This window comes from Sminthopsis crassicaudata, chromosome 1 (genome assembly GCF_048593235.1).
Source record: "Sminthopsis crassicaudata isolate SCR6 chromosome 1, ASM4859323v1, whole genome shotgun sequence".
NCBI classification, from domain to species: Eukaryota; Metazoa; Chordata; class Mammalia; order Dasyuromorphia; family Dasyuridae; genus Sminthopsis; species Sminthopsis crassicaudata.
Genome location: NC_133617.1, coordinates 749228914 through 749256015, shown reverse-complemented (window position 1 = coordinate 749256015; position 27102 = coordinate 749228914). Strand labels below are relative to the sequence as shown.

The window sequence follows — 27102 nt, the reverse complement described above, 5'->3', positions numbered from 1 at the left end:
AGAACATTAGAACAGGACTGAGCAGCACCCTTCCTCTGCTGACTCCACAACAAGCTTCCTCTACTCACCCTCTGCACTCACCCCTCTCCACCTCTCAGTGTCCTCACTTCCTTGTGTTTCCTCAGGTTCACAACTGGTCCAGCCAGAATGAGCCTCTACCAAGTGCTTGCTGTGGCCGCCCTCTGGGCCAGTGAGTATGCATCTTCTCCTTTTCAGATCAATAGAGAAACAGAAGAAAATGGCCAAAGCCCCTCCTCATGTCACTATGTTCTCTTCTTTTCCTTCTAGTTGGCCATGCAGCCATAGAACTGAAGCAGCCTCAAGTGTCCATCACCAGCCAGCTGGGAACAATGGCCCGGGTCACTTGTCAAGTGGCCAGCATGTGGAACTTTGCTGATTGGTACATACACTGGTACCAGCAGAAGCCAAACCAGCCTTTGCAACATCTGTTCTTTGTCCAATCAACCAGTGAACCTATGAAAAAATCTTTAGATAATGTAAGGAACAAATTTGTGGCAGAAAAGAATGAAGACAAAAAAACATCAGTCCTAACAATAAACTCCTTAACCCGTGAAGATGAGGGCACCTACTACTGTGCATGCTGGTACCACCACAGCCATCAAGTCTCAGTGACAGGATGTACAAGAATCCTGCCCTCTTCAGTCTCCCCCCCCCCGCCTCCTCTTCCCAGGTGGCCGCCTCCTCATTTCTGGCTCCCATCCCCAGCCTGCCTGCAGCACTTCCAGCATTTCTTCTCAAGGCCACATAGTTTGTGTCTGTACATACTCCAATCTTGCTCCAACTCACCCAAGTCCCAAACTCCTTCCATCACCAGAATCATCCACATCTCTATAGACCTGTAAGCTATCCCTTGCTTTTATAAGTTGGACAAGACAGCTCCTGGGGGGTTCCTTCCAATTCTCCATTTCTGCCCTTCTGCTTTTTGGCAGTGAGCGTTACATTATATATGGTGTCTCATTCTCTCCACCAGGCCGTGGACATGTCCTCTTCCCATTCCCACTTTACAAAGGAAGAGGAGCTTATTTATGTAGCTTATCCAGCATCACATATCTGAGGCAAAACTTGAACTCAGATACTCCCGCTTCATTCTGGTCCCCGGTCCATGGCTCATGGTCTAAAGTCAGGAATTAGATCCAATATTCCTCATGAGAAAATGAGAGAAACATGGAAAAGCAAAATATTAATATCCTTTCTTCATTCCTTACATGACGGAACCAATTCAAATGTTTCTAAGGGTAGAATTTGGACTAAATGGTCAAGAGATCAGCCTTCTAATCCTGAGGTGCTATTTCTCCTCATTATTTGTAATGGTGGTGGTGGTCCACTATCCTTTTTATTATTTTTTTTATAGATCCAGGTAGAGTTGTCCAATGGTGTCAGAAAGAGAAGAAAGATCCAAAATAAAGTTCCCTTCAAGAAAATGGCAATAGCTTTGGGGAAACCATATGATCAGCAATGAAAGAAAATATGTTTCTGTAGATGCCTGAAGGCCTGAAGTGGGGGCAGGGAGAGAGGGAGATCTGTGATCATGAGGTGTGGAGGGAAATGAGAGTGCTTTGAAAGGAAATCTAAGCAAAATGAATGGGCAAACATTAAAAAGATTAAGGAATGAGGATTCTGTAAAGTCTCCCTTTTGTACAACACATGTATTGAAACGATAAAGAATTAAGAAACTTCTTTGACTTGTATTCTCTCCAGGAAATCAGCCTCCCCCACAAAAAAAAAAAAAAATATATATATATATATATATATATATATATATATATATATACATATATATATATATATAGATAGATAGATAGATAGATATAGATATAGATATATACCATGTGTTATCATGTTCTTTTTTTAATTAAAGCTTTTCATTTTCAAAACATATGTTTGGATAATTTTTCAACATTGACCTTTGCATAGTCTTGTGTTTCAAATTTTCCCCTCCTTCCCCTCACCCATTCTCCTAGATAGCAAGCAATCCAATCTATGTTATACATGCTAAATATATATATTAAATCCAATATGTGTAAACATATTTATACAATTCTCTCGCTGCACAAGAAAAATCAGATCAAGAAGGAAAGAAAATGAATAAGAAAACAAAATGCAAGCAAACAACAATAAAAAGAGTGAGGATGTTATATTGTAATCCACACTCAATCCCCATAAGCCTCTCTTTGGGTGTAGATGGCTCTCTTCATCACAAGATCATTTGAACTGACCTGACTCATCTCATTGTTGGAGAGTCACATACATCAGAAGTGATCATCCTATAATATTACCGTTGCCGTTCACAACAATCTTCTGGTTCTGCTCATTTCCCTTAGCATAAGTTCGTATTATGTTTTTTTGAAAATATTTATTAGGCATCTTCTACATAAAGTCACTTAACCTTTCCACATCTCAGGTAATTCTCTACAATCATAAGTTACAGAATATCTTCATTTACATTAGTTAGGGATATTCCTCACTGGGAATTCCCTACAATGATGATCTCACAGGTCTAGAAAAAGGAAAGGTGTCCTCCAGGCATTGTGTGGGACTTGGAGATACAAAAGCAAAAATGAAAGCTACTCTCCCTTCAAGGACCAAAGTTTACTGGGGAAAAGACATGTAAATATATGCCTAAAAAAGTCAAAAGTATGCCCAAAACTTTGGTTTTAATCCTGCCAAGAGCTACAAGGTCAGGAAATTCCTTTATCAACAGAAGCTGAGATGCTATTTCTCCTCATTATTTGTACTGGTTGTGGTGGTTCACTATCCTTTTTATTATTTTTTTATAGCTCTTTGAATTTTAGTTTAGTGATAGCAGGGAGTCACTGGAGCTTTTTAAAAAGAGGGCCTAACATGATCTCCACTGTGTTTGTGACTGTTCTCCTTTATGTTCTTTCAGTAAAACACTCCAAATCCCTTTTCTGGCCATATTCTCTAACTGCCCCACTCCCTGCCTAGAATATTCTTCCTCCTCATCTTCTCCTCTTGGATTCCCTGGTTTTCTTCAAGTACCAACTGAAATGTCACCTTCTACTAAACCTCTTGATTTCAGTGCCTTCCCTCTACTGATTATTTCCTATTTATCCTGTATAAATGCACATAGCTGTTTGCTTAGCATAGTGCCTGGCACATAGTAGGTACTTTGCTGTTCAGTCGTTTCCAGTCACATCTAACTGTTTATAACCCCATTTGTGGTTTTCTTGCAAGTTGGAGTGATTTGCCATTTCCTTCTCTAACTCATTTTACAGATGAGGAAACTGAGCACTAAGTGATTTGCCCATGGTCATACAGCTAATAAGTATGTGATAATGGATTTGAATTCAGAAAAGAGAGTCTTCCTGACTTTAGGTCCAGTGCTCTATGCAGTATAGTGCCACCTTGATGCCCTAAATGTTTAATAAATATTCCCCCATCATACACTGCAAATACTTTCTCTCTTATATAACTTTGAATTTATATTATATGTGTGTTGTGTGTATGAATGTGAATTTTCTCTGTTAAAATATAGCTCCCTAAATTTCAGGATGATTAAAAAAAACATTTCTAGCTTCAAATTAAAACAACTTTGAGTATCAACTCACACCTCTCAGATTGGCTAAAATGATGGGAAAAGATAATGGCAAATGTTGAAGAGGATGAAACAGGGGCATTAATGCATTGTTGGCGGAGTTGAGAAATGATACAACCATTCTGGAGAACAATTTAGAACCCTTTGACTCAGCAGTGCCATTATTAGGTCTGTTTCCCAACAAAATCATAAAGGATACATGTGCAAAAATGTTTGTAGCAGCTCTTTTTGTGGTGGTAAAGAATTGGAAAATGAGTAGAGGCCCATGAATTGGGGAATGGCTGAAAATCTTGGGGTGTATGATGGTAATAGAATATTATTGTTCTATAAAAAATAATGAAGAAGCTGATTTTAGAAAGGCCTGGAAAGATTTACACAAACCGATGCTGAGCAAAACAAGTCGAATCAGGAACACGTTGTACACAATAACAACAAGAATGTGTGATGATCAACGATGAAAGACTTGGTGATTCTCAGCAGTTTAGTGATCCAAAAGCAATGCCGATAGACTTAGGACAGAAAATGACATCTGCATCCAGAAAAAGATCTAGGAAGAATGAATATAAATCAACATATTCTGTGTTCACTTCTTTTTTCTGTTTGTTTGTTTTTTTTTATCTCTCCCATGGTTTTTCCCTTTTCCTCTGATTTTTCTCTCCCAACATAATTCATAAAGTATGGTGTATTAAAAACAAATAAATTTACTAGGAAAAAACAAAAATAAAAACATTTCTAGCACTTAGCACAGTGCATGGACTTAATTAAATTTTTGATAAGTGCTTATTGACTAAGTAAATGAATTATAATGGTGACTTTTGAGTCCTCATTTCTTTTTTAATTAAACCATGTTTTTATTAAGGCTCTACTTTTCTTATCACTGTTAACTCTCCAATAATTCTTCCTTTTCAAAAAGAACTGCTCTTGGGTTTGGGGTTCCTTTAAGGTACATTTAAGAAAAATTGGATTCATTTCACAATGTATGCCCCATTCCATATCCCACCACCTCTCAGCTACTTTAACTATCACTTCTCTAAAATCATGATTGGTAAGTGCATGGATCAGAATTCTGAAGTGTTTCGATTATGTTTTCCTTTTTGCTACTGGAGACATCATAGAAATTATTACAATCCCAGCTTCTCTGAAGAAACATTTTCTTTGCTTTCTCTCTGAAACAGGTACAAATTGCAAGTCTCAAATCCCTCACCAAATGATTTCTCTTCTTTAACAGATTTTGCTTTGTTCAACCTAGAGATTGTGGATTCACACTCAAATAAGTTACTTGTATGTGTAAAACTTAAACAAGGTTCTTTTGGGAAGAATGAAGATGGGAAGACCTACAATGAAGTCATTGTCCATTGAGGAGGCTCAAGTGCCCAGACTAGGCTTGTGGTAATAGTAATAGGGAGGAAGAGGCAGATAAATAGAGAGAAATCATGGAAATGGGTAACTGATTGTACATGAGAGCAGAGATGGTAGAGTCTTTTCCTAGAGAGCAACAAACAGTAGACTTCCTGTTAAACTGCCAACAAATCAAACTTAGCTACAGGTAGGTCTGCCGATTTGGCGGCGCACCAAGAAGAGGAACAGCAGATTATGAAACCCATAATCTAGCAACCACATTACAAATGGGAAGCCATTTGGGAGTTCTGGCTGATTACTGATTTTCATCCCTGGATGAAACATTGCCTCTGTTCGTGGCCCAGGACAAGCCTTGTTTGTAGTGCTTGTGATGTTTTTGTTTAGCAGGTAATCAGTGTGATAGCTCAGGCGTGATCAAAAGCTTTGCAGAAGGATCTCAGCTCATAGTTCTCAGGAGCGGTGAGTGTATTTTTCTTCTTTCTTATTTACATCTGGGGAAATTCATATCAATCTAATGCAGCTTTGTGAAGTACCTACTATGCACCTGTATTGAGCCAGGTACTGGGGATACAAAGATCAGACTTTATCCTCCAGGAGCTTCCATTCAAGGGGACACAACAGTGCACTAGATCTGGGAGTTGGGTTTGAATCTGACTTGGGGCCTTTACCATTTGGGTGATTTTGGACAGGTCAGACCATCTCTCTGAGCCTCAGTTTCCACCTATGTAAAATAAAAGCATGGGCTTAAGTGATTTCTGGATCCCTGCCATCTCTAAAGTTTTAAAAGACTTTTCAGAAGAAAAATCTTTACATATACTAGACAGATTTAAACACACACACACACACACACACACACACACACACACACACACACACCTGCCTCCCTGATTCTTGGCCATGATCCACCGATGGAATCCCAAGTGCCAGCTATGAACAGATAGAACCCACAAGGCATAAGACTAAAGGGTTTGATGTGGGCAAACAAGGACTGTGGATAAGTAATAGTTGCTTTATAAATTGATTAAGACTTCTCAAAGAAACAATTGCGTCAGCTCCCTTCTCTGTTGAGCTTCGGGATGGACAAAGTCTTCCTCAGGTGACGCTTCCCTCACCCATCCAGGCTAACAATTCCACAGGGATCAGCCTTCTTTATTGGATCACCAAATCGTAAAATTTAGAGTTAAAAAGAGACCAGAGTCTAATATCTTCATTTGACAAATGAGGAAATTGAGATTCAGAGACTTTACCCACAGTCACGTAACTAAAAATAAATTGAACCTTCAGACCCAGAAGCAGCACTTTTTTTCCCCACTGGACCAACACAGATTTTGATAATTCCTAAGAAACTGAATTAATCCTGAAGGAATTAATGTTTGTGAACTTGCTCGCATGGAATGTAAGTAGGGGAAGGCAGACTCATATGGGGGTGAGAGGAAAGTCACTTCCTAATGATGATAATATCAAGTAATTTAGCAGGGGCATTAAGTGAATCATTTTGGATTTAAGGACTTTTTTGTAGATGAGGATAATAGGGCTGAGCTGGTAACTTTCCTATTTGATGTCCCTTATCCATGGCAGACACTGCAAGTATAGAATTTACATAAACAAGGATGAGGGTTCTACAGCAAATATGGACTACTCTACCTCAAATTTTGTCTCCGGCTGGACAGTTAAAGCTAATAAAGATGGCCATTTGAGAGCAAGTAGCTAACACTTCAGCATCTTTGGTGATGACATTTCCATGTAGATGGACCCTCTCTAATCCACCTTTTGAAATATGGGATCAGATGGACTCTGTAATAAGTATGTTAACAAATCTAAGATGATTAGCAAGTAGGTGACATAAGGAACCTTCAGAAAAATTGGATGTGTTCCTAGGAAATCAGGAGCTTATCGGGGTTTAGGAGGTGATAAGATAGGGAATAATTCAGGAAGAAAGGAAGTAGGATCCTGAGCAAATTACTTTATATCTTTATATCCCAGTTTCCTCCTCTGTATAATGTGAAGATTGTGGATCCATAATGGCTAAGATTAGTTCCAGCTCTCAATCGATGACCTGTGTGTGCTTAACATTGTCTTAGACACTTTGATCGGACTAACCAGCTAAATTTTCTTTAAATTGATTGATTCAATCTAACAATCAGTTCACTGATAGTGGGGAAGATATTTAGAAAATGGATTTTTGGCCCATCCATTCCCTTAACACAACCAAAGGAATTGTGGATCCAAAAACCTTTCACTGTATCTTCCATCCATATTTTCTTTCTAAACTCATGGTGACCACCCTAGTGGAGACCTTTATTAAAGCCTGGACTCCGACTTCCTGATGGATGCCCTACTTCTTCTCTGCCTATCTCTAATCCACTGTTTGAGCAGCTACCAGACTCTTCCTCTTCAGACTTATTTGTCTGAATGTACAAGAATTCTCAGTGGCTCCCAAATGCCTTCCAAGTAAAGTCCAGACTCCTCTGACCGATATTAAAGATTTTAATCTAGTACCACCCTATTTTCCAACCTTATTTTGTATTACTTCCTTCTGTGTACTGTATCCTCTAGTCAAATATACTCTGCTTCCCACCTCTATGCCTTTGCTTACCCTATTCTCTCCGCTCTAAGTGCATTCCCTCTCCATTTTCACTTGCCAATCTCTTAGCCATTCTTTAGAAAACGAGCTCAAATACTACTTTTGCCAACAAACTTTCCCAGAAAGCTAGTCGAGATAGTCCCCAGAATCTCACAGACAGAGAATGTAGGATGATGAAAAGAGTGCCGATCATGGGAAAGAGGTTCTGAGTTTGAATCTTGCCTCTGAAGTTCCCTGTAAGCGATCCTGGGCAAGCCATTGAGCTTCATTGTTTCCCCCCATGAAATGGGGTTTATATTAATAGCACTTACTTCATGAGAGTCTTGTGATGGTCAAATTAAATGATATCTATAAAGTAATACATACATAGGAGCACTTAATTTCATTCTCTGCTCCTCACTGCCCCCAAATACTGATCAGTTATGATACTCTGTTTCTGTCAATCAGTCAACAGTTGACCGGCTAGTCAATAAACATCGTCTCCTAACCGTGTTATTTAAATGTTGGTGTTTCCCCTGGGTTTGGTCCAGTGCTCAATACACAGCAGAGGCTTAGTCAATACTTGCTAAAGAGGAGTAAGGATTAAGGGTTTATATATAATACAGGTGAGAATTGAGAAGGAAAAAAAAATATGGATACAATGAATAATCAGAATAAGTCTGTGAATCCGTTTTCATTATCAAGTATCTTGGGTAGGAAAGTGTAATGTTCTTGAATTGTGAGGATCCGGTCATCTGCTCAATTATAATCCTCTGGGAGGAGATCTGTAAAATCTTTCCTCTGTGCACAGCTTTCTTGGGAGCTCTGAATCTCCTCCAGCTCTTGTCCTTTCCCAAATCAGACCGGTCTCCTTTTAGCCTGCCTGGGTTCAAGACTCTATCCCAGAGTCGAGTCTCTCAGACCCAGTGCTGCCCTTCTTTTATCCTCCCAGAGAATGGGCTTGGGATAACGCAAAGGCTTCTGGGAAAATTTCCTTCAACCAATGAACTTGCTCCTCTTAGAATTCCTAAGGTATAAACTCCCTTTAAAGGCCTGGAACCAAAGGCCTGAGCCAGAGAGCTGTCAAGGCAACTTGAGTTCTCACCTGGTAATTGTCCAGACAACTTGAATTCACACCTTGTCACTGTCCATACAATCTGAGTTCTCACCTGGTAATCCTAACAGGAAAGGTAGCGTAGAGGAGTGGATAGGAACCCGCAAGACCTAGTTTCATATGCTGCCTTTGACCTCTCATGTCTCGATGGCCCAGGTTATTCTCTAAGAGGTTAAGTTTGTGAGAAGTTTGTAGACATATGTTGACAGGGAGTTCCTTATATTAGTCACAAGACCAGTCCCAATCCTAGATTTTGGGTTGAAGATTGGGTTTAGAAAAGAAATTTGAAATGAGAACCATATTGTACAGTATCCAAGCTACAAGTGGGTGAATTATATTTTAGTGATCACACCTATAAGGTCACCCTTAATCCAATCAGGGAAGCAAGCTACTAAAGTCTCTGAGCTAGTTACTCAGGCTCATCAGAACTCCAAAACATCCTAGAATCAGTAAGCTAACAAGGTATAGAGAAAGTTGGGGGTGATTCCTTAGAAATAATGAACCAGAATAAGGATGATTCAGGCAGTAACAGAAGAAACATTTGGTTTGGGGGCCCAAATCTCAGCTCAGTGCTTGGCTTGCTGTAAGGGTATAGGAATGGATGGATCAATGACTTAATGAATGGATGAATCAATCCATAAAGCCTATAAACATTATACTCCTCAAAATTATTGAGGACCCCATTCCCAAATATTTTTTCATTTTCCATCTGTCATTATTTATCCTATTAGAAATGAAAATAGTTAATATTATTTTGAAAATAGTTTTGACTTTGTTGACCCCCTGAAATGGTCTTGGGAACCCCAAGGATCCCTGGAAAACATTTTGATAATAGATGATTTAGACAATCAATCAATGAAAAGTCATAGAACAGACACGAATGAAAGAGTTTTTCAAGAAGTAACAAAAGGAAGATAGAGTATGGGGAGGGGGGAATGTTTAGTAGTTGGATTCTCTTTAGAGAGCTCTTGGCTTTGGGGATTTTGTAAAGGACTCAGACATTGTGCTGATTATCAAACTATTTGGTTCAGGAACAAAACTCATCGTGACAGGTATGTTCCATGTCACTAGGTTGCTGTGCTTTGCATGCTGATAATCAGGTAGGACTTAATGTGAGGATTCTAAAAACAATCTTATACAAAGAGAGTTTATGTTCAGAGACCCTGCGTCCCAAAAGCCACTCTATTAACTGCTCCTTGGGTAACCCGGGCCAGTCACCTACCTGTTCTCAGCATCTCAGCTGTATCATCTAAAAATAAGGGAATTAGGCCAAAAAATCATTTTTACTAAAATGACAATAACTGACATTTGTAGAGAAACATTGAAGAGCTGCATGAAATATTTTAAATACAACATTGCATTTGCTTCTTGCAAAACAGAAATAGTTACTACCATTTTGTTCAAATGAGGAAACTGAGGCTTGGAAAGGTAAAGTAGCTTGCCCATATTCATATAAGCTAGTATATCTTGCAGGCATGAATCTCGATCTCTCCCAACTCCAGGTCCAAGGTTGACCACCCTCCCTCTCCTAGATACAAGTTAATATTTATACATGAGGAATTCACTGGAACATTCAAGTTTAGGTAAAATGCTCAAATGGAGAATCATTTCATATACATGAAATTTTGGCACCAAGCTATCCAGGACCCTGTCACCCAAGAAAGAATGATTATTTTTTCTCTGTCACACATATTTGAGTGTGTTTTTTTTAAAGAAAAGACAAAAGGTTGAAATAGTTCACTATTTAACTATTTAAACTGTAACTGAAATTCAACTTCTTTCCAAGGCATTTTAGACTTCAAAAAGTGAGCATTTTTCTGAACTTATAATTGTGCTCAGTCAGTCATCAAATAAATTAGAAAAACTCTTGTGGAGCTGGAATGAGTATTTTAAGAAGAATAAGAGAAAAGGGAAAAGGGAAAGAAAAAATGGGGAAGAATTTATAAGGATTCAGCACAAATATTTAGGCTAGAAAACTAAGGTTCATTGAAAATATGACTGAAGTTTAATAAATTTATGGAGATACAGACAAAAAAAAACCAGCACAGAGACAAACCGTTTGGCCCTTCAGTGTGGCTTGATGCTGTCGCTAGCTTGTGTGAGTTCCTCAGGTGGTTTTTGTAGCGGGCTGCCCCACGGTGGGAAATGTAAAAGTCTTCGGTGAGGGGACAAAGCTCATTGTGACAAGTAAGTATTTCAATTAGGTTTCTACTATCAGTTTGCAATAATCCCAAGTTAAAAGAAAATAAAGTTCTAGTCATTTGGGGAAGCAAAACCCCACAGCTACTGCACGTCTGCAAGTGAAGTGGGTTACTGTACAGTGGGCAGCTGTGGACATTTGACTGAAGTTAGTGGCAGAAAGGAGGGAATGGGGGAAACAATTCAAGGCTCAGGAGAGATGTTGGGCTACTGCCAAGATTTTTTCCTGGGCCATTGCTGTTTCCCTCGCTGTTATAATTTATTTTTGCAAATGTGCCTGAAAAGTGTTTAAATCATCTAAGGTATGAAACAATTTTCTTATTTTTTATGCCTATGATTTCTCTTGTCCCTTTGTCTTTACTGTGATTTCATATCAATTGCATAAAATTATGGTATGAAGGAAAGGAGAGGGAAATTTTCTTAATATTATTTTCTAAATCTTATTGAAAGTAAAAAGAAGACTTCATAGAAATAAATGTATGCCATTTTTACCTTTGACTTTTTTGATTATTTAAAGTTTTATTTAAAAGATCATTCACAAAATACTATATTCATAAATTTACTTTCTGTCCTATCTCTGACCACTCAAAAGGGATCAGATATGCTCTGTTTAACTAGGGGGACACAGGTACAGAACTGGAAGCCATGGAAAACATTTTACCTGAACTTGAATGTTCCAGTGAATTCCTCATGTATAAACATCAGCTTGTATCTGGAAAAAGAAGGGTCATAAACTTTGGACCTGGAGTTGAGAGTGATCAAGATTCATGCCTGCAACGAGTCCAGTTTAGGCTGGAACTTGGAAAGAACTTTCTACTGAGAGTGTTTCCAAAGACAACTAGGTGGTAGGTAATGAGCTCCCCATCACTCGGCATCATCAAAGAAAATCTGGATGGTCACTTGATATTTTTATTGATATTTTAATGGGAATTCTTTGAGGGGCCTAGTCTGGCCTAGATTTTGCAGAAGTGTAAAAACCATTGTTAGCTCACAGACCAAATCAAAAGAGAAAGGAGATGGGAGGCAGGAACCATAGTTTGCCAACCCTGAACCCGAATGGTCATCAAGATCCCTTTAAACTAGAAAAGTATAGGTAACTCTGTAACAATCACTTCAATGTAGAAGTTGAACTTCATGGTTTGACAATCAGCTGTATAACCCATTAGGATCCATTAACTTGGATATATTTTTAAAATTGCTGGGAGTTGGGGGAATATGAGTTCAAATCACAACTCTGTTTCTTCTCCCCCTTCCCCTTGTGTGATTGAAGGAGATAACAATCTCTTGGTATCTCTGCTAACTCATCTATAAAATGGAAGAATTTTAGAGTCCAAGAGTTCTAGGCATCTATGAGCTTTTTATATATTTTTAGGTATACATATGTATCTATATGTATCTATACTTATATATGCATGGTGATCACTGCATTTCGATGTACTTAGTTTCCTTGTACTCTTATGCACTTCATTTTATGCATTTAAAAGCATTATCGCAGGAAGGGACCTGTGTATTTCACTGCGGATTGGATCCAAATTCCCAAAATGTTAAGAAGCCCTTGTCTAGACAATTACTAAGGTGTTTCGAGATCTAAATTCCATGATGATAACAAGAAAGTGGACTTTTATATAGGTAAAAGCTTCCAGTTTATAAAGCACCTTATACTTATTTCATTTGATCCTTACAATAAGGATATGACTACAATCCCTATTCCACAGATGAGAAAACTGAGATTTAGATAAATAAAATGACTTGCCCAACATTGCACACAATATCAAAAGCAGAATTTGAACTCCAGTCTCTTCCATCCAGATCCTAAATTCTTTCCCTACTCTTATCACATTGATTTGTGTGTTTATACAGTAGGAATTCCCTGGAGGATTCAGGGACAATCTAACTTCAAATGGAAAAGTGTCTCAAATGTAAGAAAAAAAAAAAGAAAGTCACCCAGGTTGCAGTCACTCCAGAGATTATTTGACTACTTGGAAGGAGAAAACCTCTAAAGAATTTTTCTCATCAGTGGTTTCTCAACACCAAGAAATAATGGTCACAACATTTACTGTGCTGGACATTTGTTTTCCTTCTGAAGTTCTTTAATCTTTGCAAAAGTGTGCACATTCTCTAATTAATCAAATAAATTAGATAAACTATTATGAAGTGAAAAGGAGTACTTTGAGAGGAGTAATGAAAGAAACTGAGGACAAAAAGAAAAAGGAAGAAATAAAAATTTGCAGAGAATCAACCCTAATATGTAAGTTAACTGAAAACATGGCTGAGATTTAGCAAATTTGTGGACCATTGTGAGAGAAAAACAAAATCGTCAAAGAGCTAAGGTGTTTGGCCCCACAGTGTCCCTAGATTGTGTCCCTCCGACTGTGAATGTGAGTTCCTTAGATGGTTTTTGAGTCAGGCTGCCCTATAGTGGGACGTGTTAAAATCTTTGGTCAAGGGACAAAGATCATTGTGACAAGTAAGTATTTCAATTATATTTCCATCCAGTTTTTAGGCATCCTGGTATAAAATGAACTTTGATTCACTTGGACCAAGTTTTCCCACTTGAGAAAGCAAAAAAACTTTAACTACTGAATGTCTGTGACTTAAATGGGCTATTTTCCGGTAGAACTGCCGTGACTATATGGCTGAAATTAATGGGAGGGAGAAAGTCATTTTGTTCTGGAAGGGTTGGGTACACAGAGTCAAGGGCTACAGCTCTAGAGTCTGTGCTACTTTACTAGATCTTTTTGTTATTTTAGAATATTGGCTAATGAAACTGATAAAACCCTTTGTATCAAAAAAAAAGTCTAAGTTGGAAATCAAACTTTACATTTTATTAACTGATTCCTCCAGTCCCTTTGACTCTGGGATGGCTTTACAGAATACGTGCCTATATGGTTAGGTTTCATTTTTATTGTATCAAATAAATTACAATTAAAATTAAAAACATTGTGTAGAGCTAAATTTATCTCATTTGACCCATTGACTGCTCAAGACATGATTCAATGGGTCAGACTCAGAATGAGCAGTAAGTGCTTTGTTGTTTTTATTAAAATCTCAAGTTAGGCTTAATTTGGAATCAGAAGACTTTGACTTTGAATTCTGTGATATTGGGCAATTAATTTCCCCTTGTTAGATCTTAGTTTCTTTATATGAAAAATCACAGTGTAAGGTTAAAGTTGATGATTAGGCTAAGGTCTTTGGCAGCTCTAAATCCATGTTTCTAATTAATAAGGCCTAAAATAACAATAATAATCCACTTCAGATTTGAGTTAAAAATAAATTCACCCCTTCAGTCATGAACATTTCCTGATAATTAAAAAAAACAACCAAAAATAGTCTAGATTCATGGAAGACCACAAATTGGCCTAGAAAATTACAAATTAACATCATCTATGTTGTGTTGTGTTTTTATTTATTTTGTTAAATATTTTCCAGTTGTCATTTTCATCTTGTTTGGTTCACAGTCTGGAATTTTACAGTGGTAAGTTTAATACCTCTGGACCAGATATCTGCTTTCTTATACATTAGGAATTCAAATTGAAAGAATTTTAAATAATCCTCCAAAAATGTTGATCATTCTTCTATAATTTATCAAATTATTTAGCCTACAAATTATATTTCTCTTTTCAATATAATACTATAGTTTAATTTTCGCTGTTTAGTTATTCTTCAGTAATTCATGGGTTCTGTTAATGTCTTTGATATACACTGTACTCTTAGACATCAGATTGCACTGCCTTCTCAGCTTCTAAACAGTTTTCTTGAGGGTCTGTAGCCCCCCACCCTGACCTCACCACTAAATTATTAACTTAGGAGGAGCTTCACAAAACATAGCTTTTTCCCATAGGTTTGGGGATAATGGACCCACAGTTGTTGCCTATCTTGAAGGAACATATTAGAGCTTGTGATCCACAGACAAACTTTAAGAGGCAAGATCCCTCCCAGGACATGAGGAGGCATCAGTGTAGGATCTTAGTGGAAGAATTTAATGAAATATTGGTGGATCCACTGGCTGTTTCTACTCTTCCGGCAGATGCCCCATTCAGTCCTAATGATATTCTTATTAGAAGCCCTTAGGGTAGCAGATCCATCATCATCTTTATGGTTCATCATTTACAATATAAGTTATACTTAGAAGGGATCTAAAATTATTCTGTTGCCAATGGAATAAACAAAACCATGGTGGGATGGGGGATAGAAAGTAAATTAAATGATTAAATGTATCTGATTTGAAAGATTATGATATACTTAGAAAATTCCCAATTACTAGATAAGTTTAAACTAGGAAAATGTAGAAAAATCAGAATTCTTTTAATATGAGTCTTCAATAATGTTTAAAATTAAATAAAAATTCAAAAGGCAAAGGCCATTTTGAAAAGACCAATAGAATCATTTCTGTGAAATATTTTGGACAAGGAACATGTATTGTCACTGGCAAATGTATCTATTGATATGCAAGATAATGATATACAAAAGAAAATCAATCCTGTTCTGAGAAAAAAGTTTATCATTGGAAAGAAATATCATTTATTAACAGAAGACAATTTTGAAAGTTAGAATGAAGTTTTCTTCAGGCACTACTTGGTTTTTCAAACTTAAGATGTGATTGATACTTATAGAACTGATTTTCTTGTGAAAAAATCAAGAAAAATGTACATTTAGAAAATAATCCAAAATTTTCCTCCCCAGTTATGCGTAAAAAACAATTTTTAACATTTATTGGTTTTTGTAAGCTTTGAATTTCAAATTCTAATCTTCCCTCCCTTTCTTCCCCCTTCTCTGAAATAATAAGCAATCTGTGTAAGTTATCTAAACTAACAAAAGCATTTCCATATTAACCTTTTCTACAAGAAAACTTGAACAGAAGAAGAAAAAATGAAAGTGAAAATGGCATGCTTTTGTCTGTATTCAGATAATATCAGTTCTTTGTCTGGAGGTGGATCTCATATTCCATCATAAATCCTTTGGGATTATCTTGGATCATTGCATTGCTAAAAATAGCCAAGTGATTTCCAGTTCTTCATCGTACAACATTGTTAATTATATACAATGTCATTGTTACAATATTGTAATATTGTTATTGTGTACAATGTACTCCTGATTCTGCTCACTTTGCTTTATGTCAGTTCATGTAAGTCTTTCCAGGTCTTTCTGAAATCATCCTGCTTTTTATTTCTTACAGTACAATAATATTCCATTAAATTCATATATCACAACTTGTTCAGCTATTCTCCAATAGCTAGAGAAATTTCCAATTTTGCCACCACAGAAAGTGCCGCTATAAATATTTTTCTGACCAGAATTCTTGAGAATTTGAAAGCTCCATATTCCCATTCAAAGGCATAAGTTGCGGCCTTATTTACTTCCATGGATCATTGATATGAAATTCACTTTGGCAACAACATAATGTCCTTTGTAAAAATTTCCCAAGCATTTGATAAAATCAAATAAATAAAGTGACATTAGAGAGAAAATCTGGTTCCTCAGCATTAACTAGAAAAAAACAATCTGATTAATATCTAAAGAAATTCACAATATTCTTCTTAATTCCATCTCCTATCCCCAAAATTAGAGGTCCTATGTGATGTGCTGCATCATCAATACTGATGAATACCCAGAAATAATGTTGTGGGAGTTTTTAAAAGATTGTCATTTGGAAGAGGACTTCAGCCCATCTTGCTGCCTGACTAGAGAAAGTAGAACTAAGTTGGAAAGAGGCAATTTTCACCCAATATAAGGATGATCTCTTTACCAATTCATGTCATCCAAAAATCAATGTAACTATCTTCAGAAGTAGCAGTTGCCTCATCATCGGGCATTCTTAATCAATAGCTAGATGATCATTGGGGTATAATACACAAGGAACTTTGTTTAGTTTTGGTTTGGATTAGATGACCAATGGGATTCTTTTCACTGTTGAAATTCTATGTCTAAAAAATCATGGTGGCCAGGGAAGAATAAGGGGCATCACTCCTTGGCCCCAATAGTATTAAGGTTGACCTGCATTAGATGGCACCAATATTAGTCTTTCATTTCTTTCCAGTAACTAACTTTATGTTGTTCTCTGGTTTTCTCTACAGAGTCCGTTATTCCCAAAAAAACACCAACGCCCATAATTTTTCTCCCTACTTTGGAGGAGGTGAAACAAAAAAAATCTGGGACCTACATTTGCCTGCTGGAAGACTTTTTCCCCAATGTCATTAAAACCTATTGGAAAGAAAATAAGTACTCGCAGCCTCTGGATGCACAGTTTGGCCCTATCACTGGGAATGGCAGCTCATACTCACAGGTCAGCTGGCTGACGGTACAAGAAGATACTTTGAGTAAAAACCTCACCTACTTCTACCAACATGAGAATACGGGCATAGAACCCAAGGAAATTCCTATTCCTTCAATTTGGAAAGGTATGTACTCAGATCTCAGCTCTCTCGATCAGGAAAACAAAGCTCCTTGTTTCTCTGCATTGGCGCCTCTCTCTCTGTGCAAGGGCTTTCTGTCAGCTCAATCAGGAACAGACCTCGTTATCAGGAAAAGTCTTGGCCAGCCTCCCCAGATCAATCCAATGTTATGTATTAAATACTTATGGTATGCTAAGCACTATAGGGACAGATTACAAATAGAAAGAGCTCCTGCCTTCAAGGAGTTTACATTCTAATGGGGGAAGTTAAACAGAGAGAGACAGACACAGAAATGAAAGACAGAGATACAGAAGGAAAGACACACATACAGAGAGAGAGAGAGAGAGAGAGAGAGAGAGAGAGAGAGAGAGAGAGAGAGAGAGAGAGAGAGAGAGAGAGAGAGAGAGTTGCAGGAGCGACAGGAGAGAGAAATAAAAATAAAGAGACAGAAATAGAGACACAGAGACAGACAGTGAGAAAGAGAGAGAGAGAGAGAGAGAGAGAGAGAGAGAGAGAGAGAGAGAGAGAGAGAGAGAGAGAGAGAGAGAGAGAGAGAGAGAGAGAGAGTTGCAGGAGCGACAGGAGAGAGAAATAAAAAGAAAGAGACAGAAATAGAGACACAGAGACAGACAGAGAGCAAGAGAGAGAGAGAGAGAGAGAGACAGAGAGACAGAGAGAGAGACAGAGAGAGAGACAGAGAGAGAGAAAGACAGAGAAACAGACAGAGAGAGACAGAGAGAGAGAGACAGAGAGATGGAAGTAAACAAGTCACAAGAGGCAGTTGAGGCAGGATAGGGAGAAGGAAATGTGAATTCAGGGAATAAGCAGAGAGTTTGGCTGTTGTTACATATCTCTCAACTTATTTCTGTTTATAATTCCTTCTATTCAAAAAAAAAATCTTGTATATATTGGATCTACCATCTGTATACTCAGATAGCATGGCTTCATGGGAGCCTCATGGGGTCCACGAATACTTGGGCACATCTTGTCCTGACTGATTCAGGACAAAGCATATAACTTCCAAGGGTTCCAGAAACTTTCAAAGATAAGGTTTAAAGGGGAAGCCAACCTGCTTTGGTAGAAGGATTTTCCTTACCTGTGTTTTCAATTATCACCGGTCCAGTCCCTACTCTTTTACTGGTTTCAATCCCTTCTCTTCATAAAATCCCCCAATTCTTCATAACAAACCCCAAGAACTGGTGGCCATGGGGCTCATACATTATCACCCATCAAATTTAATTGGTTGATTAATGAATGGGTTTGGATATCTGATATTTGGGATCATATACAAAATGTTTTAAATATTGCTTCTCAAATTAATTATAATTCTGTTGAGGGCAGAACCTCATTTCACTTGTCTCTTCTGTTTCCTGTACCTAGTTCAGTGACTGGCATATAATGGATATTTTATAAATACTTGTTAAGGTGTTTATAAACACATCTCCCCACCAGAGAGGACAGCCTTAAATTAACCCATCCTGGAAGAGTGGGATCTGCTGGAGCCATCCAAGGAGTACAGATAGTTTTCCAAGTTCCCATTGGATCACATTTACTCCTTGAAATGGATGTGACAATAGCTTAATGAAGGCAGATTGACAGAGTCCTTTTGTTTTATACTCTTACCGGCTTTTGTCAGATCTGGACAAATGTCTTAAGAGAAAAGTCTCCAGATATGGAGAAGGAGGACTAGAAATCATCTGCTGAGTCCACACATTTTTTCCAAAGGGGTGAGACAACGGAGTGGAAAGTAGATAGGAAAGTCGAATTCCATCTCTGTCACTACCTGGGTTACTTGATCCAAGTGACTTCTTGACTCATCTGTAAAATGGGAGTGTGAGATTCCTCCTAGTTCTACCTCTATGTTCCATATTCAAAATCTATTTTTAAAAGAAATTCATATATTTCTCCCCACGATACCTCCTCATGCTGTTTGCGTGGATGCAAAACAAAGGGAGGAATTCTAAGTGTTTTCCCACATGTGTTAGGATTACGAGGTGAGAACTCAGGTTGTTTAAACAATTCTCTAGCTCAGAATTCACACCTTTGGAAAAATTGTAAAGGTCCGATCGTCTCTAAATTATCCTTCCAGACCACTGTCTAAGCTCAATCCCAGTCAGACTTTCCCTTCCAGCCTGCTGTCCCAGACTCGACTACTCTCCAGACCCAACGCTGCCCTCTTTTATCTTCTCAGAGATTGTAGTGAGAACTCAACGGGGCTTGTGAGAACTCCTACAGTCAATGAACTTGCTCCTCTTAAAGGTGCCAACTCCTTTAAACACATAAACTCCCCCTCAGAATTCCAAAGGTGTAAACTCCCTTTAAAGGCCCGAACCAAAGGTGTGAATTCTGAGCTAGAGAATTGTTTAGACAACCTGAGTTCTCACCTTGTAATCCTAACACACATGAATCACTCAAGCTGCTCAAGACTTTAGACCTCAATTAATTGCATCTTTGGGTCTTGAATGGTTAAGATTTATTTTTTAATATAAAACTTTTTTCAAAGCACATGTATCATTTTCAACATTCATCCTTGCAAAACCTTGTATTCCAATTTTCTTCACTCTCCTTTCCCCTCACCCCTTAGATGGCAAGTAATCCAATATACGTTAAACATGTGCAAGTTTTCTACACATATTTGGAATTATTTTTTTTTAATTGGATTGTGTCTTTTTGTCTGAATAATAGGGTATGTTTGCTCTTCATTCTATTGGTTTATACTGAGTTTTAGGCAATATCTATATTACTAGTCTAGTTAATGACTAGTTAGCCAATAAAATGAGTCCATTGGCTCTTTCTGTACAGACACAGCCTAAGAGCCCCAGAGAGGGCCAGAGGTAGAGAAATTGTGGTAGAGGTGGGGAAAGGAGAGAGGTATTTCTCTGAATTCTGGCTCAGAATTGCACAGTTCTGCGGCTTCTAGTGAGTCATTCTGTTAAACGTATGACTGCTTTGGTTTTCCTAGGCGTCCACTTTTTTACTTATTTCAAAACCAACAGAAGAGTCCCCTGGCTGCCCCTTATATAAAAGGAAGCCGCTTTTAATGAAAACATCCTTTTTTATCTTTTTTTTTATTAATTTTATAATTATAAATTTTTGACAGTAAATATGCATGAGTAATTTTTTATGACATTATCCCTTGTATTCATTTTTCCAAATTATCCCCCCTCCCTCTACTCCCTCCCTTAGATGACAGGCAATCTCATACATTTTACATGTGTTACAGTATAACCCAGATACAATATATGTGTGTAAATACCATTTTCTTGTTGCACATTAAGTATTGGATTCCGAAGGTATAAGTAACCTGGGTAGATAGACAGCAGTGCTAACAATTTACATTCACTTCCCAGTGTTCCTTCTCTGGGTGTAGTGGTTTCTGTCCATCATTGATCAGCTGGAAGTGAGTTGGCTCTTCTTTATGTTGAAGATTTCCACTTCCATCAGAATACATCCTCATACAGTATTGTTGTTGAAGTGGATAGTGATCTTCCGGTTCTGCTTAATGAAAATATCCTAAAGAATTCCCAAGCAGATAGTTTAAAATGTGTCACTTCAATGAACTGACTGCTAAAAAGGTCATGAGAAACTTCCTAATAAAGTGAGCAGTTTAGTAGAAAATCGTGCTTGGTTGAAGTTGGTCGAGGGAAGCAATTCTGCCAGACCGTTCTTGGTTTTAGGGTCAGGCTTGATTTTTATTTTTAAACTGATTGGTAGCAGGGCAATTTCTTCCATTTGTCATTTGTCTTTCCTCCTTGTCACTCTGCTGTTCTCCACTTCCCAAGTGTAAGGATACAAAACTCCATGGGTGCCCCCAATAGGAAGGATACTAGATTTGCTCTCAAAAGATCTAGATTCAAATCCTGGTTCTGTCCCTTGTGACATTGAATAAGTAGCTTCACTTCTCTGGATTTGTCTATAAAATAAATGGATTGGGTTATTGGGGTTCTAATTTTTAATTTGATTCATGGACTCCTTGGAAATGTTGAAGCCTACAGACCACTTCTCAAAATCATGTTATTAAATGTCTAAAATGAAACGCACAGGATTAGAGGAAGCAACTGTGCTGAAATACTTATTTTACAAAAGAAGTTCACAGATCCAGATTAAGACAAGCTTTCTCCCAACTCCAAAAGCCCTTTATGGCAAATGACTTGGCCACTCTGGAGGGTACCAGTCAAATGGCGAAGGATCACTCCAGCAAAGTATTTTTCCTTCAGCATTTTCCTAATAAAATGTCAACTTCAGTTGACCATTAGGTACCCAATGGCAAGGTAACAATGCAATGAATATTGTGGGTTTGAATTATTAAATTAAGTAATTTCTGGGGGGAAAAGTCATTTAGTGATCACATTCAAAATGAAAGAAAATACCCCTAGTTTTACTCACTGCAAAAAGTCCAAAAGTGATTGATCAGCGAGTGAAGGCACAAAGATGGAACAATCTCTGCCCTCTAGAAGCTACATTCAACTGGGACAATATAGAGATAAGCCAATACAAGGGACATAAAAAATTATCAAAACCATTTCAGAGTATCAGTATGATAGAATCCACACCAATTGAACCCAAGATAGTGACTTTTCACTCAAGGACTTAATTGTCAAGTCCAGTCCTTAAAGGAAAGAACACAAGCATGGTACCCTAGAATCTGGCAGGAGTTCTATTTACTCAAGAGACAAGCTCTCTTGTCATTCTGGCTGGGCTAAGTGATATCCAAGCTCCTTCCAACTCTATGCTTAGTTTTGGGCCTAACGCATACTAGGCACTTAATCAATGGCTTTTGATTGACTGACTCCATTCTCCAAATAAGTGAGTTTTCTTTGGTCCAAGCAATCCGATCACCCACGCATCCGGCTAACAACACAAAGTTCCCGAAAGAGATCCCGATTTGTCTGTGATAAAAATGTCTCCTGCTTGATACCTCAGTATCATCATGTGTCCAAACCCAGCAATGGAACTTGAATCCAATGAATGAATGAATGAATGAATAAAAATAGAAAAAACACTTACTCCCTGATAAGAAGTCTGCCCAAATCCTTTGGTTTTCTCAAGATGGATGTCTTTCTGTTGGCAGAAATATGTGTGTGCCGCTAATTAAATGAATTTTTTTTGTTTGTTTATCTAGTTTTTAAAAATTCCTCTTCAAAAGCATGTAAGAAGAATAAAGATTGGACTAAAGGTAGGTTTTACATTATTAGTTCGTTTTCTAGGCCACGGGGGAATTTTTACTCATGACAACTTTAACTCCAGGAAATTGAGGGAGGAATAGAAGCTTCCTGGGGTCCAGAACAAGCCACCCAATGTTGAGGGAAACGAGAGTGGCTGGCTCATCTATGTAGGGGCCTGTTCTCCTTGCCATAATCTGACTATAGCAGCGCCAAGCTGGAGGGCTTCTGGGGTCAGAAAGCTTAGAAGCTTTTGACTTTTAGGAACCTGCAGCAGCTCTTTGCTGGGAGGTAAATCACTCCAGAGCTTTGCCTGAGAATCACCCAAAGTCCTGGTCAGCCCTAGAGACAAAACTAAGCGAATGGTCTTGCTTCCCAGCCGCAGTGCTGACTAGTGGTGTGTGGCTGTGGCTGAGTCACTGAAGCTTCTCAGTAGAGAAAATGTCGGGCTAGTAGTCAGGAAAATATGCACTCATATTCGGGACGCTTACTAACTGCTTGATGCTCGTCTTGGATTCTCTGTGCTCAGTTTTCCCATCTGTACAGTGGGGACAATGATACCTACTGGTCATACCTGTAAAGCATTTTTCAAACCTTATTTCCTCTCTGTGTGACATTGGTTAGTCACTTCCTTTGCTCGGTTTCTTCAACATAAAATGGGGGAAGACGGTAAATTTTATGAGAACTAAAATCTCTTCCTGATCTAACTCTAATGGAAAAAACTAGGCTTTATATGCCTTCAAACACTCATTTATGGGCTGGTGGTGGGAGGAGTCCTATCCCCTCCATCATTAGCCCACTTTGTCTCAGACAAGTCACATGGAATCCAGGACCATTAGAGCCGGAAGGGATCCAGTGGTCATCCAGGACTAACCCCTTGTTTTCATGGTTGAAGACACAGGCCGAGAGGAAAAGTGACTTGTTCATGCACCGACATCACAGAATAAAACTTTCTACAGAAGCTCAGGCTCAGGGCTGACAGAAGCCCATATGGACTGCTTCCGAGGGCATGAGGGCCTTGGTTGGCTCTTGGTGGGCCATATTTCAAATCTCCAGTCTAGGCCTTGTTGACGATGATAATGGCACAAAACACCTCCCATTTTTTGGTACTTTCAACTTCCCAATGGGTTCTTTCCCAATGGATTGATCTTCATAATAATCCCCCTGGGCAACTACAGTCCCAGATGACAGCTAAGAAGGTAGTTGGCCCATGCCTTGTCAGCTCTAAATGCTGGGGATGGTCACCAGCCACTGACCTGGCGTGACCAGCACAAGTAACAAAAGCTTCTCACTTGCAGCACTGGCTTCTTTACCCCAGGTCTGTGGTGTCAGCCCAAATAGAAACAAGGGCCACTAACCCACGCCCAAGGAGCCCTCTGAGTACATATTGACTTAGTTTTAAAATGGAATAAGATCTCTGTTTTATTGAGCATTTATTTGTTAAGTATTAATTACATTTTGAACTGGTTTATCTAGGAGGCCCTGGGGAGTGCGGTGGGCTACAGGGCACAGGTTTGGAGACCACAGCCTTGTGTATTTCCTTCATTCAGAGAAGAAGCCCACTTCCCCAACCCACGTGGTCAAGCTGAAAGAATTCCATGGGATTTCAGGGGCAGGCCCTTGGAATGACATAACCCCATGACAACTCTGTGGGCAAATGTCTTAAACAGATACATGCAACTTCCTAGAGTCTCTAAGAACAACTCACATTTTCATGTGCTTTGTATACACAATGTGCTTTCCTTGCAATAATCCAATGAGGTGAGAAGCAAAGGTATCATTAGCCCATTTTACAGATTCAGAAGTGTCAGAGTTGGTGAGGGTCAGGGCTATTTCCTTTATCCCTGTGCCTCAGCTCCTAACCCATACACACTGGTGAAAGCTTAGATTGTCACAATATTCTTCCCTTGGAAGGTAGCAGGTTCACCTTCATTGGGGATCTTCAGGCAAAAACATTTTGGAGGAATGATATAGATCAAGGGTTCTTAACCTTTGCATCCTACTCTCTTTGGGCAGGCTGGTGAAACCCTTCCATCTCTTCTCAGAATCATGTTTTTAAATCAATTAATTACTAATTACTACATGCCAGGCATTGTGCTACACATTTTACAATTCATATCTTTTTATCCTCACAACTTCTGAGACAGAGGTTAAGTTAAGAATCACACTACTAGTAAGTGTTTGAGGCTAGTAAATTACAAAGGAAACCACTTTATTGAAATGCAGTCAAATGTTTAAAAATTAAATTCATGGCCTCTAGGTTAACAGCTCCAATATCTTAGGAATTTCTGTCTTAGTAAAGGTTGTCTTAGGTGGCTTCTGAGGCCTCTTCCATCTCTGACATGGGAATTCCCTAGAAGACCTGGAAGAAGGAAGATTCCTTACAATATAATTGTTTTTGTTTTTAGTAATAATAACTACAATTTATACATTATACATTTATAGTTTAATGTTTACAGAACCTTAAGTTCTGTAAATGTTCATTATTTTATCATAAACATCATCATCATTATTATTATGTTTGTATGCTTCTGAATTACTCCATTGGAAAAAGAGAATCTAAGAAATGGTATCATACAGAAATGTTCTGGGCAAATATACAAGCACATTGGTAGCCTAGAGTGTCCTGCTTTCTTCAATTTCCTTTAGGACCCCACTTTCATTTTCGGTGCTGTCCCTGCCGGAGCCCAGGTTCTCTAGCTTCTGCTTCTATATCTCTTAAAGAGCCAGGCAGCACTAATCAATCTCTCTCCTTTTAGGGCTCCAGGAGCTACATTTTGCCAATATATCAGCCTTTTATACCTACACCACCCTGCTTGTGAAGAGTATCATCTATTTCACCATTGTCCTCTTCTTCCTGTACCAAAAGAAAGTGGCTGGGAGCCAAAGGTTAAAGTAGGCATGCTGAGATGCCCTTAAGTTCCCTGGAGGAGATGGTTTGTCTGCGTGCTCCATTTGTCTTCTGAAGGAGGGGGACAGTGGTCATAGCACTGGTTCTCACTACTTATCTTTTGCTTAGCAACGATCTTTGTTGTAACTTGGAAAATGTAAACTGGTCTCTTTTAATTTGTTAGACAAACGGGAAACTTTAGATTGTAAGAAGTAGGTACTTTTTGGTGCTTTGCTCTAGATAGTGGCGCACCTCCCTGCTGAAGATGCTTCCCAATAAAACCCGACAAAGCTCCTTCCTTTCTGTGTCAGCTCTTTTAGTGACCTGCCCATTCGCTACCCAGTAGGATGACGAGCGCTCCCCAGTAGAAAACCCTTTCGGGTCTGCAAACTTGACACACATTATGGCTTTTGAGTCCCACAAAAGCCCAGGGAGGGAGGAATTATGGGTCTAACTCATCCTAATGCACAGATAAAGAAACTGAGACTCCCAGAACATCAGTGACTGAATCAGAATCACACAACTAGAGAGAGGGGGCAGAGGCTGATCTTGTGTTTCCTATCTCCAAGGCTGTACTCTTTCCTGTATGAGGCTCTGTATGAAATCAGAGCTAGGAACTGACTGGAATGGCCCATCATGAGGTGGTTTCTTCCTTTTGTTCATCTGTATCAATCAGGGAGCCCATTCATTCGCCTCCTGGTGAGTCTCCCTTGGGCACTGCAGGGGAATGAAGGGGGGCTTTCCCAGGGAGTTTCTGAAGGGCACCAGCTAGAAAGTCAGTAGCCAATAATGTCATACAGACATTAGACATTTATTAAATGCCTGCTGTGGGCCAGCCCCTGAACTACGTGCTGGGGATACAAAGAAGCTGGGGGGCGGGGAACAGCCCTCCTCCTCAAGCAGCTCACATTCTGAAAGGGGAGATAAGAAATAAATAGAAATAAAAAGAAATAAATGTGTAGAGATAAGAAATAAATAGGATAAGTCAGAGTAAATAGGATCAGTAGGCTTCTTGTAGAAGATGGGATTTTAGATGGAACTCCAAGAAAAGGGTAGGACAGCATTCTAAGCATGGGGCACGGTCTGGGGAAAATGTCCAGTACAGAGCTGGAAGTTCGTATGTGTGCAACAGCCGTGGGGGCTGGGGACACAGGATTGTAGAATATTCTAACCTCCCGAGACCTCAGTTTCTTATCTACAGAGTGAGAGTATTAGACAAGGCGGCTTCTAAAGTCCTTATGACTGTCAGTTGATTATATCGTGATCCTAGATCAACCCTCTGGGCCTTGAGTTTCTTATTTGCCCAATGGGGAAGCAGATCTCCATCAGCTCATCCAGCTCTGAAGTGATGAGCCCGCCATACTTGTATTATTTAGTGCCATGAAGTTTCAAGATGGATGAATCACTCATTATCACGTGACGATCTTTTTCTTGTTCATGTGAGACAGAGACATTGAGATCTTTGGATAAAACCCAGAGACTTAGTTGTGAGGCTGGAACATCCCATCTTCTGGTGCCTTGGGAACAGCATTCAAAGCCAGTCAGTCATTCCACATTCCCAGGATCCCCTTATTTCTACGGGGAAAACACATCCCAAGCAACAGATATTGTTCTCAAGGCATAAGAAAGTCACAGGGGGAAGTGAGGCTCCAGCAGAATTGTACAAAAACCTAAAAACAGAGTTGACCAAGTCCACATAAAATCTTAGCATGTCCAGCAGTGGAACCGAGTCCTGAAATTGCTTTTCCTTCCATTCTCAAAAGAGCATAGAAGGATGGAGAGAATTTTCTACAATCTGCTTAACCCAGTGCCTTCCTGCCTTCCCACCATCATTTGCAAAGATTTG

The 27102-nt window shown here is 38.9% G+C and overlaps 2 protein-coding genes across 3 annotated transcripts in view; one reads left to right on the top strand and one right to left on the bottom strand.

The window, feature by feature from the left end:
* On the top strand, nt 1-25550 carry TARP (TCR gamma alternate reading frame protein). 2 transcript variants are annotated; one of them, XM_074284489.1, is made up of 6 exons: nt 1-190; nt 289-604; nt 10738-10800; nt 16887-17210; nt 22327-22380; nt 25126-25550. In XM_074284489.1, exons 2-6 carry the CDS (start codon nt 577-579, stop codon nt 25263-25265), a joined length of 609 nt encoding a protein of 202 aa, XP_074140590.1. In that variant the 5' UTR covers nt 1-190; nt 289-576; the 3' UTR covers nt 25266-25550. The 2 variants fall into 2 exon arrangements, with proteins under 2 accessions (XP_074140590.1, XP_074140591.1); XM_074284490.1 differs by having other exon boundaries at nt 289-629; nt 10768-10800.
* STARD3NL (STARD3 N-terminal like) overlaps nt 24631-27102 on the bottom strand; it is a 61878-nt gene continuing 59406 nt past the window's right edge. The window contains exon 10 of the mRNA XM_074284485.1: nt 24631-24728. The gene's annotated coding sequence lies outside the window, so the exon portion shown is untranslated. The remainder of the gene's footprint in view (nt 24729-27102) is intronic.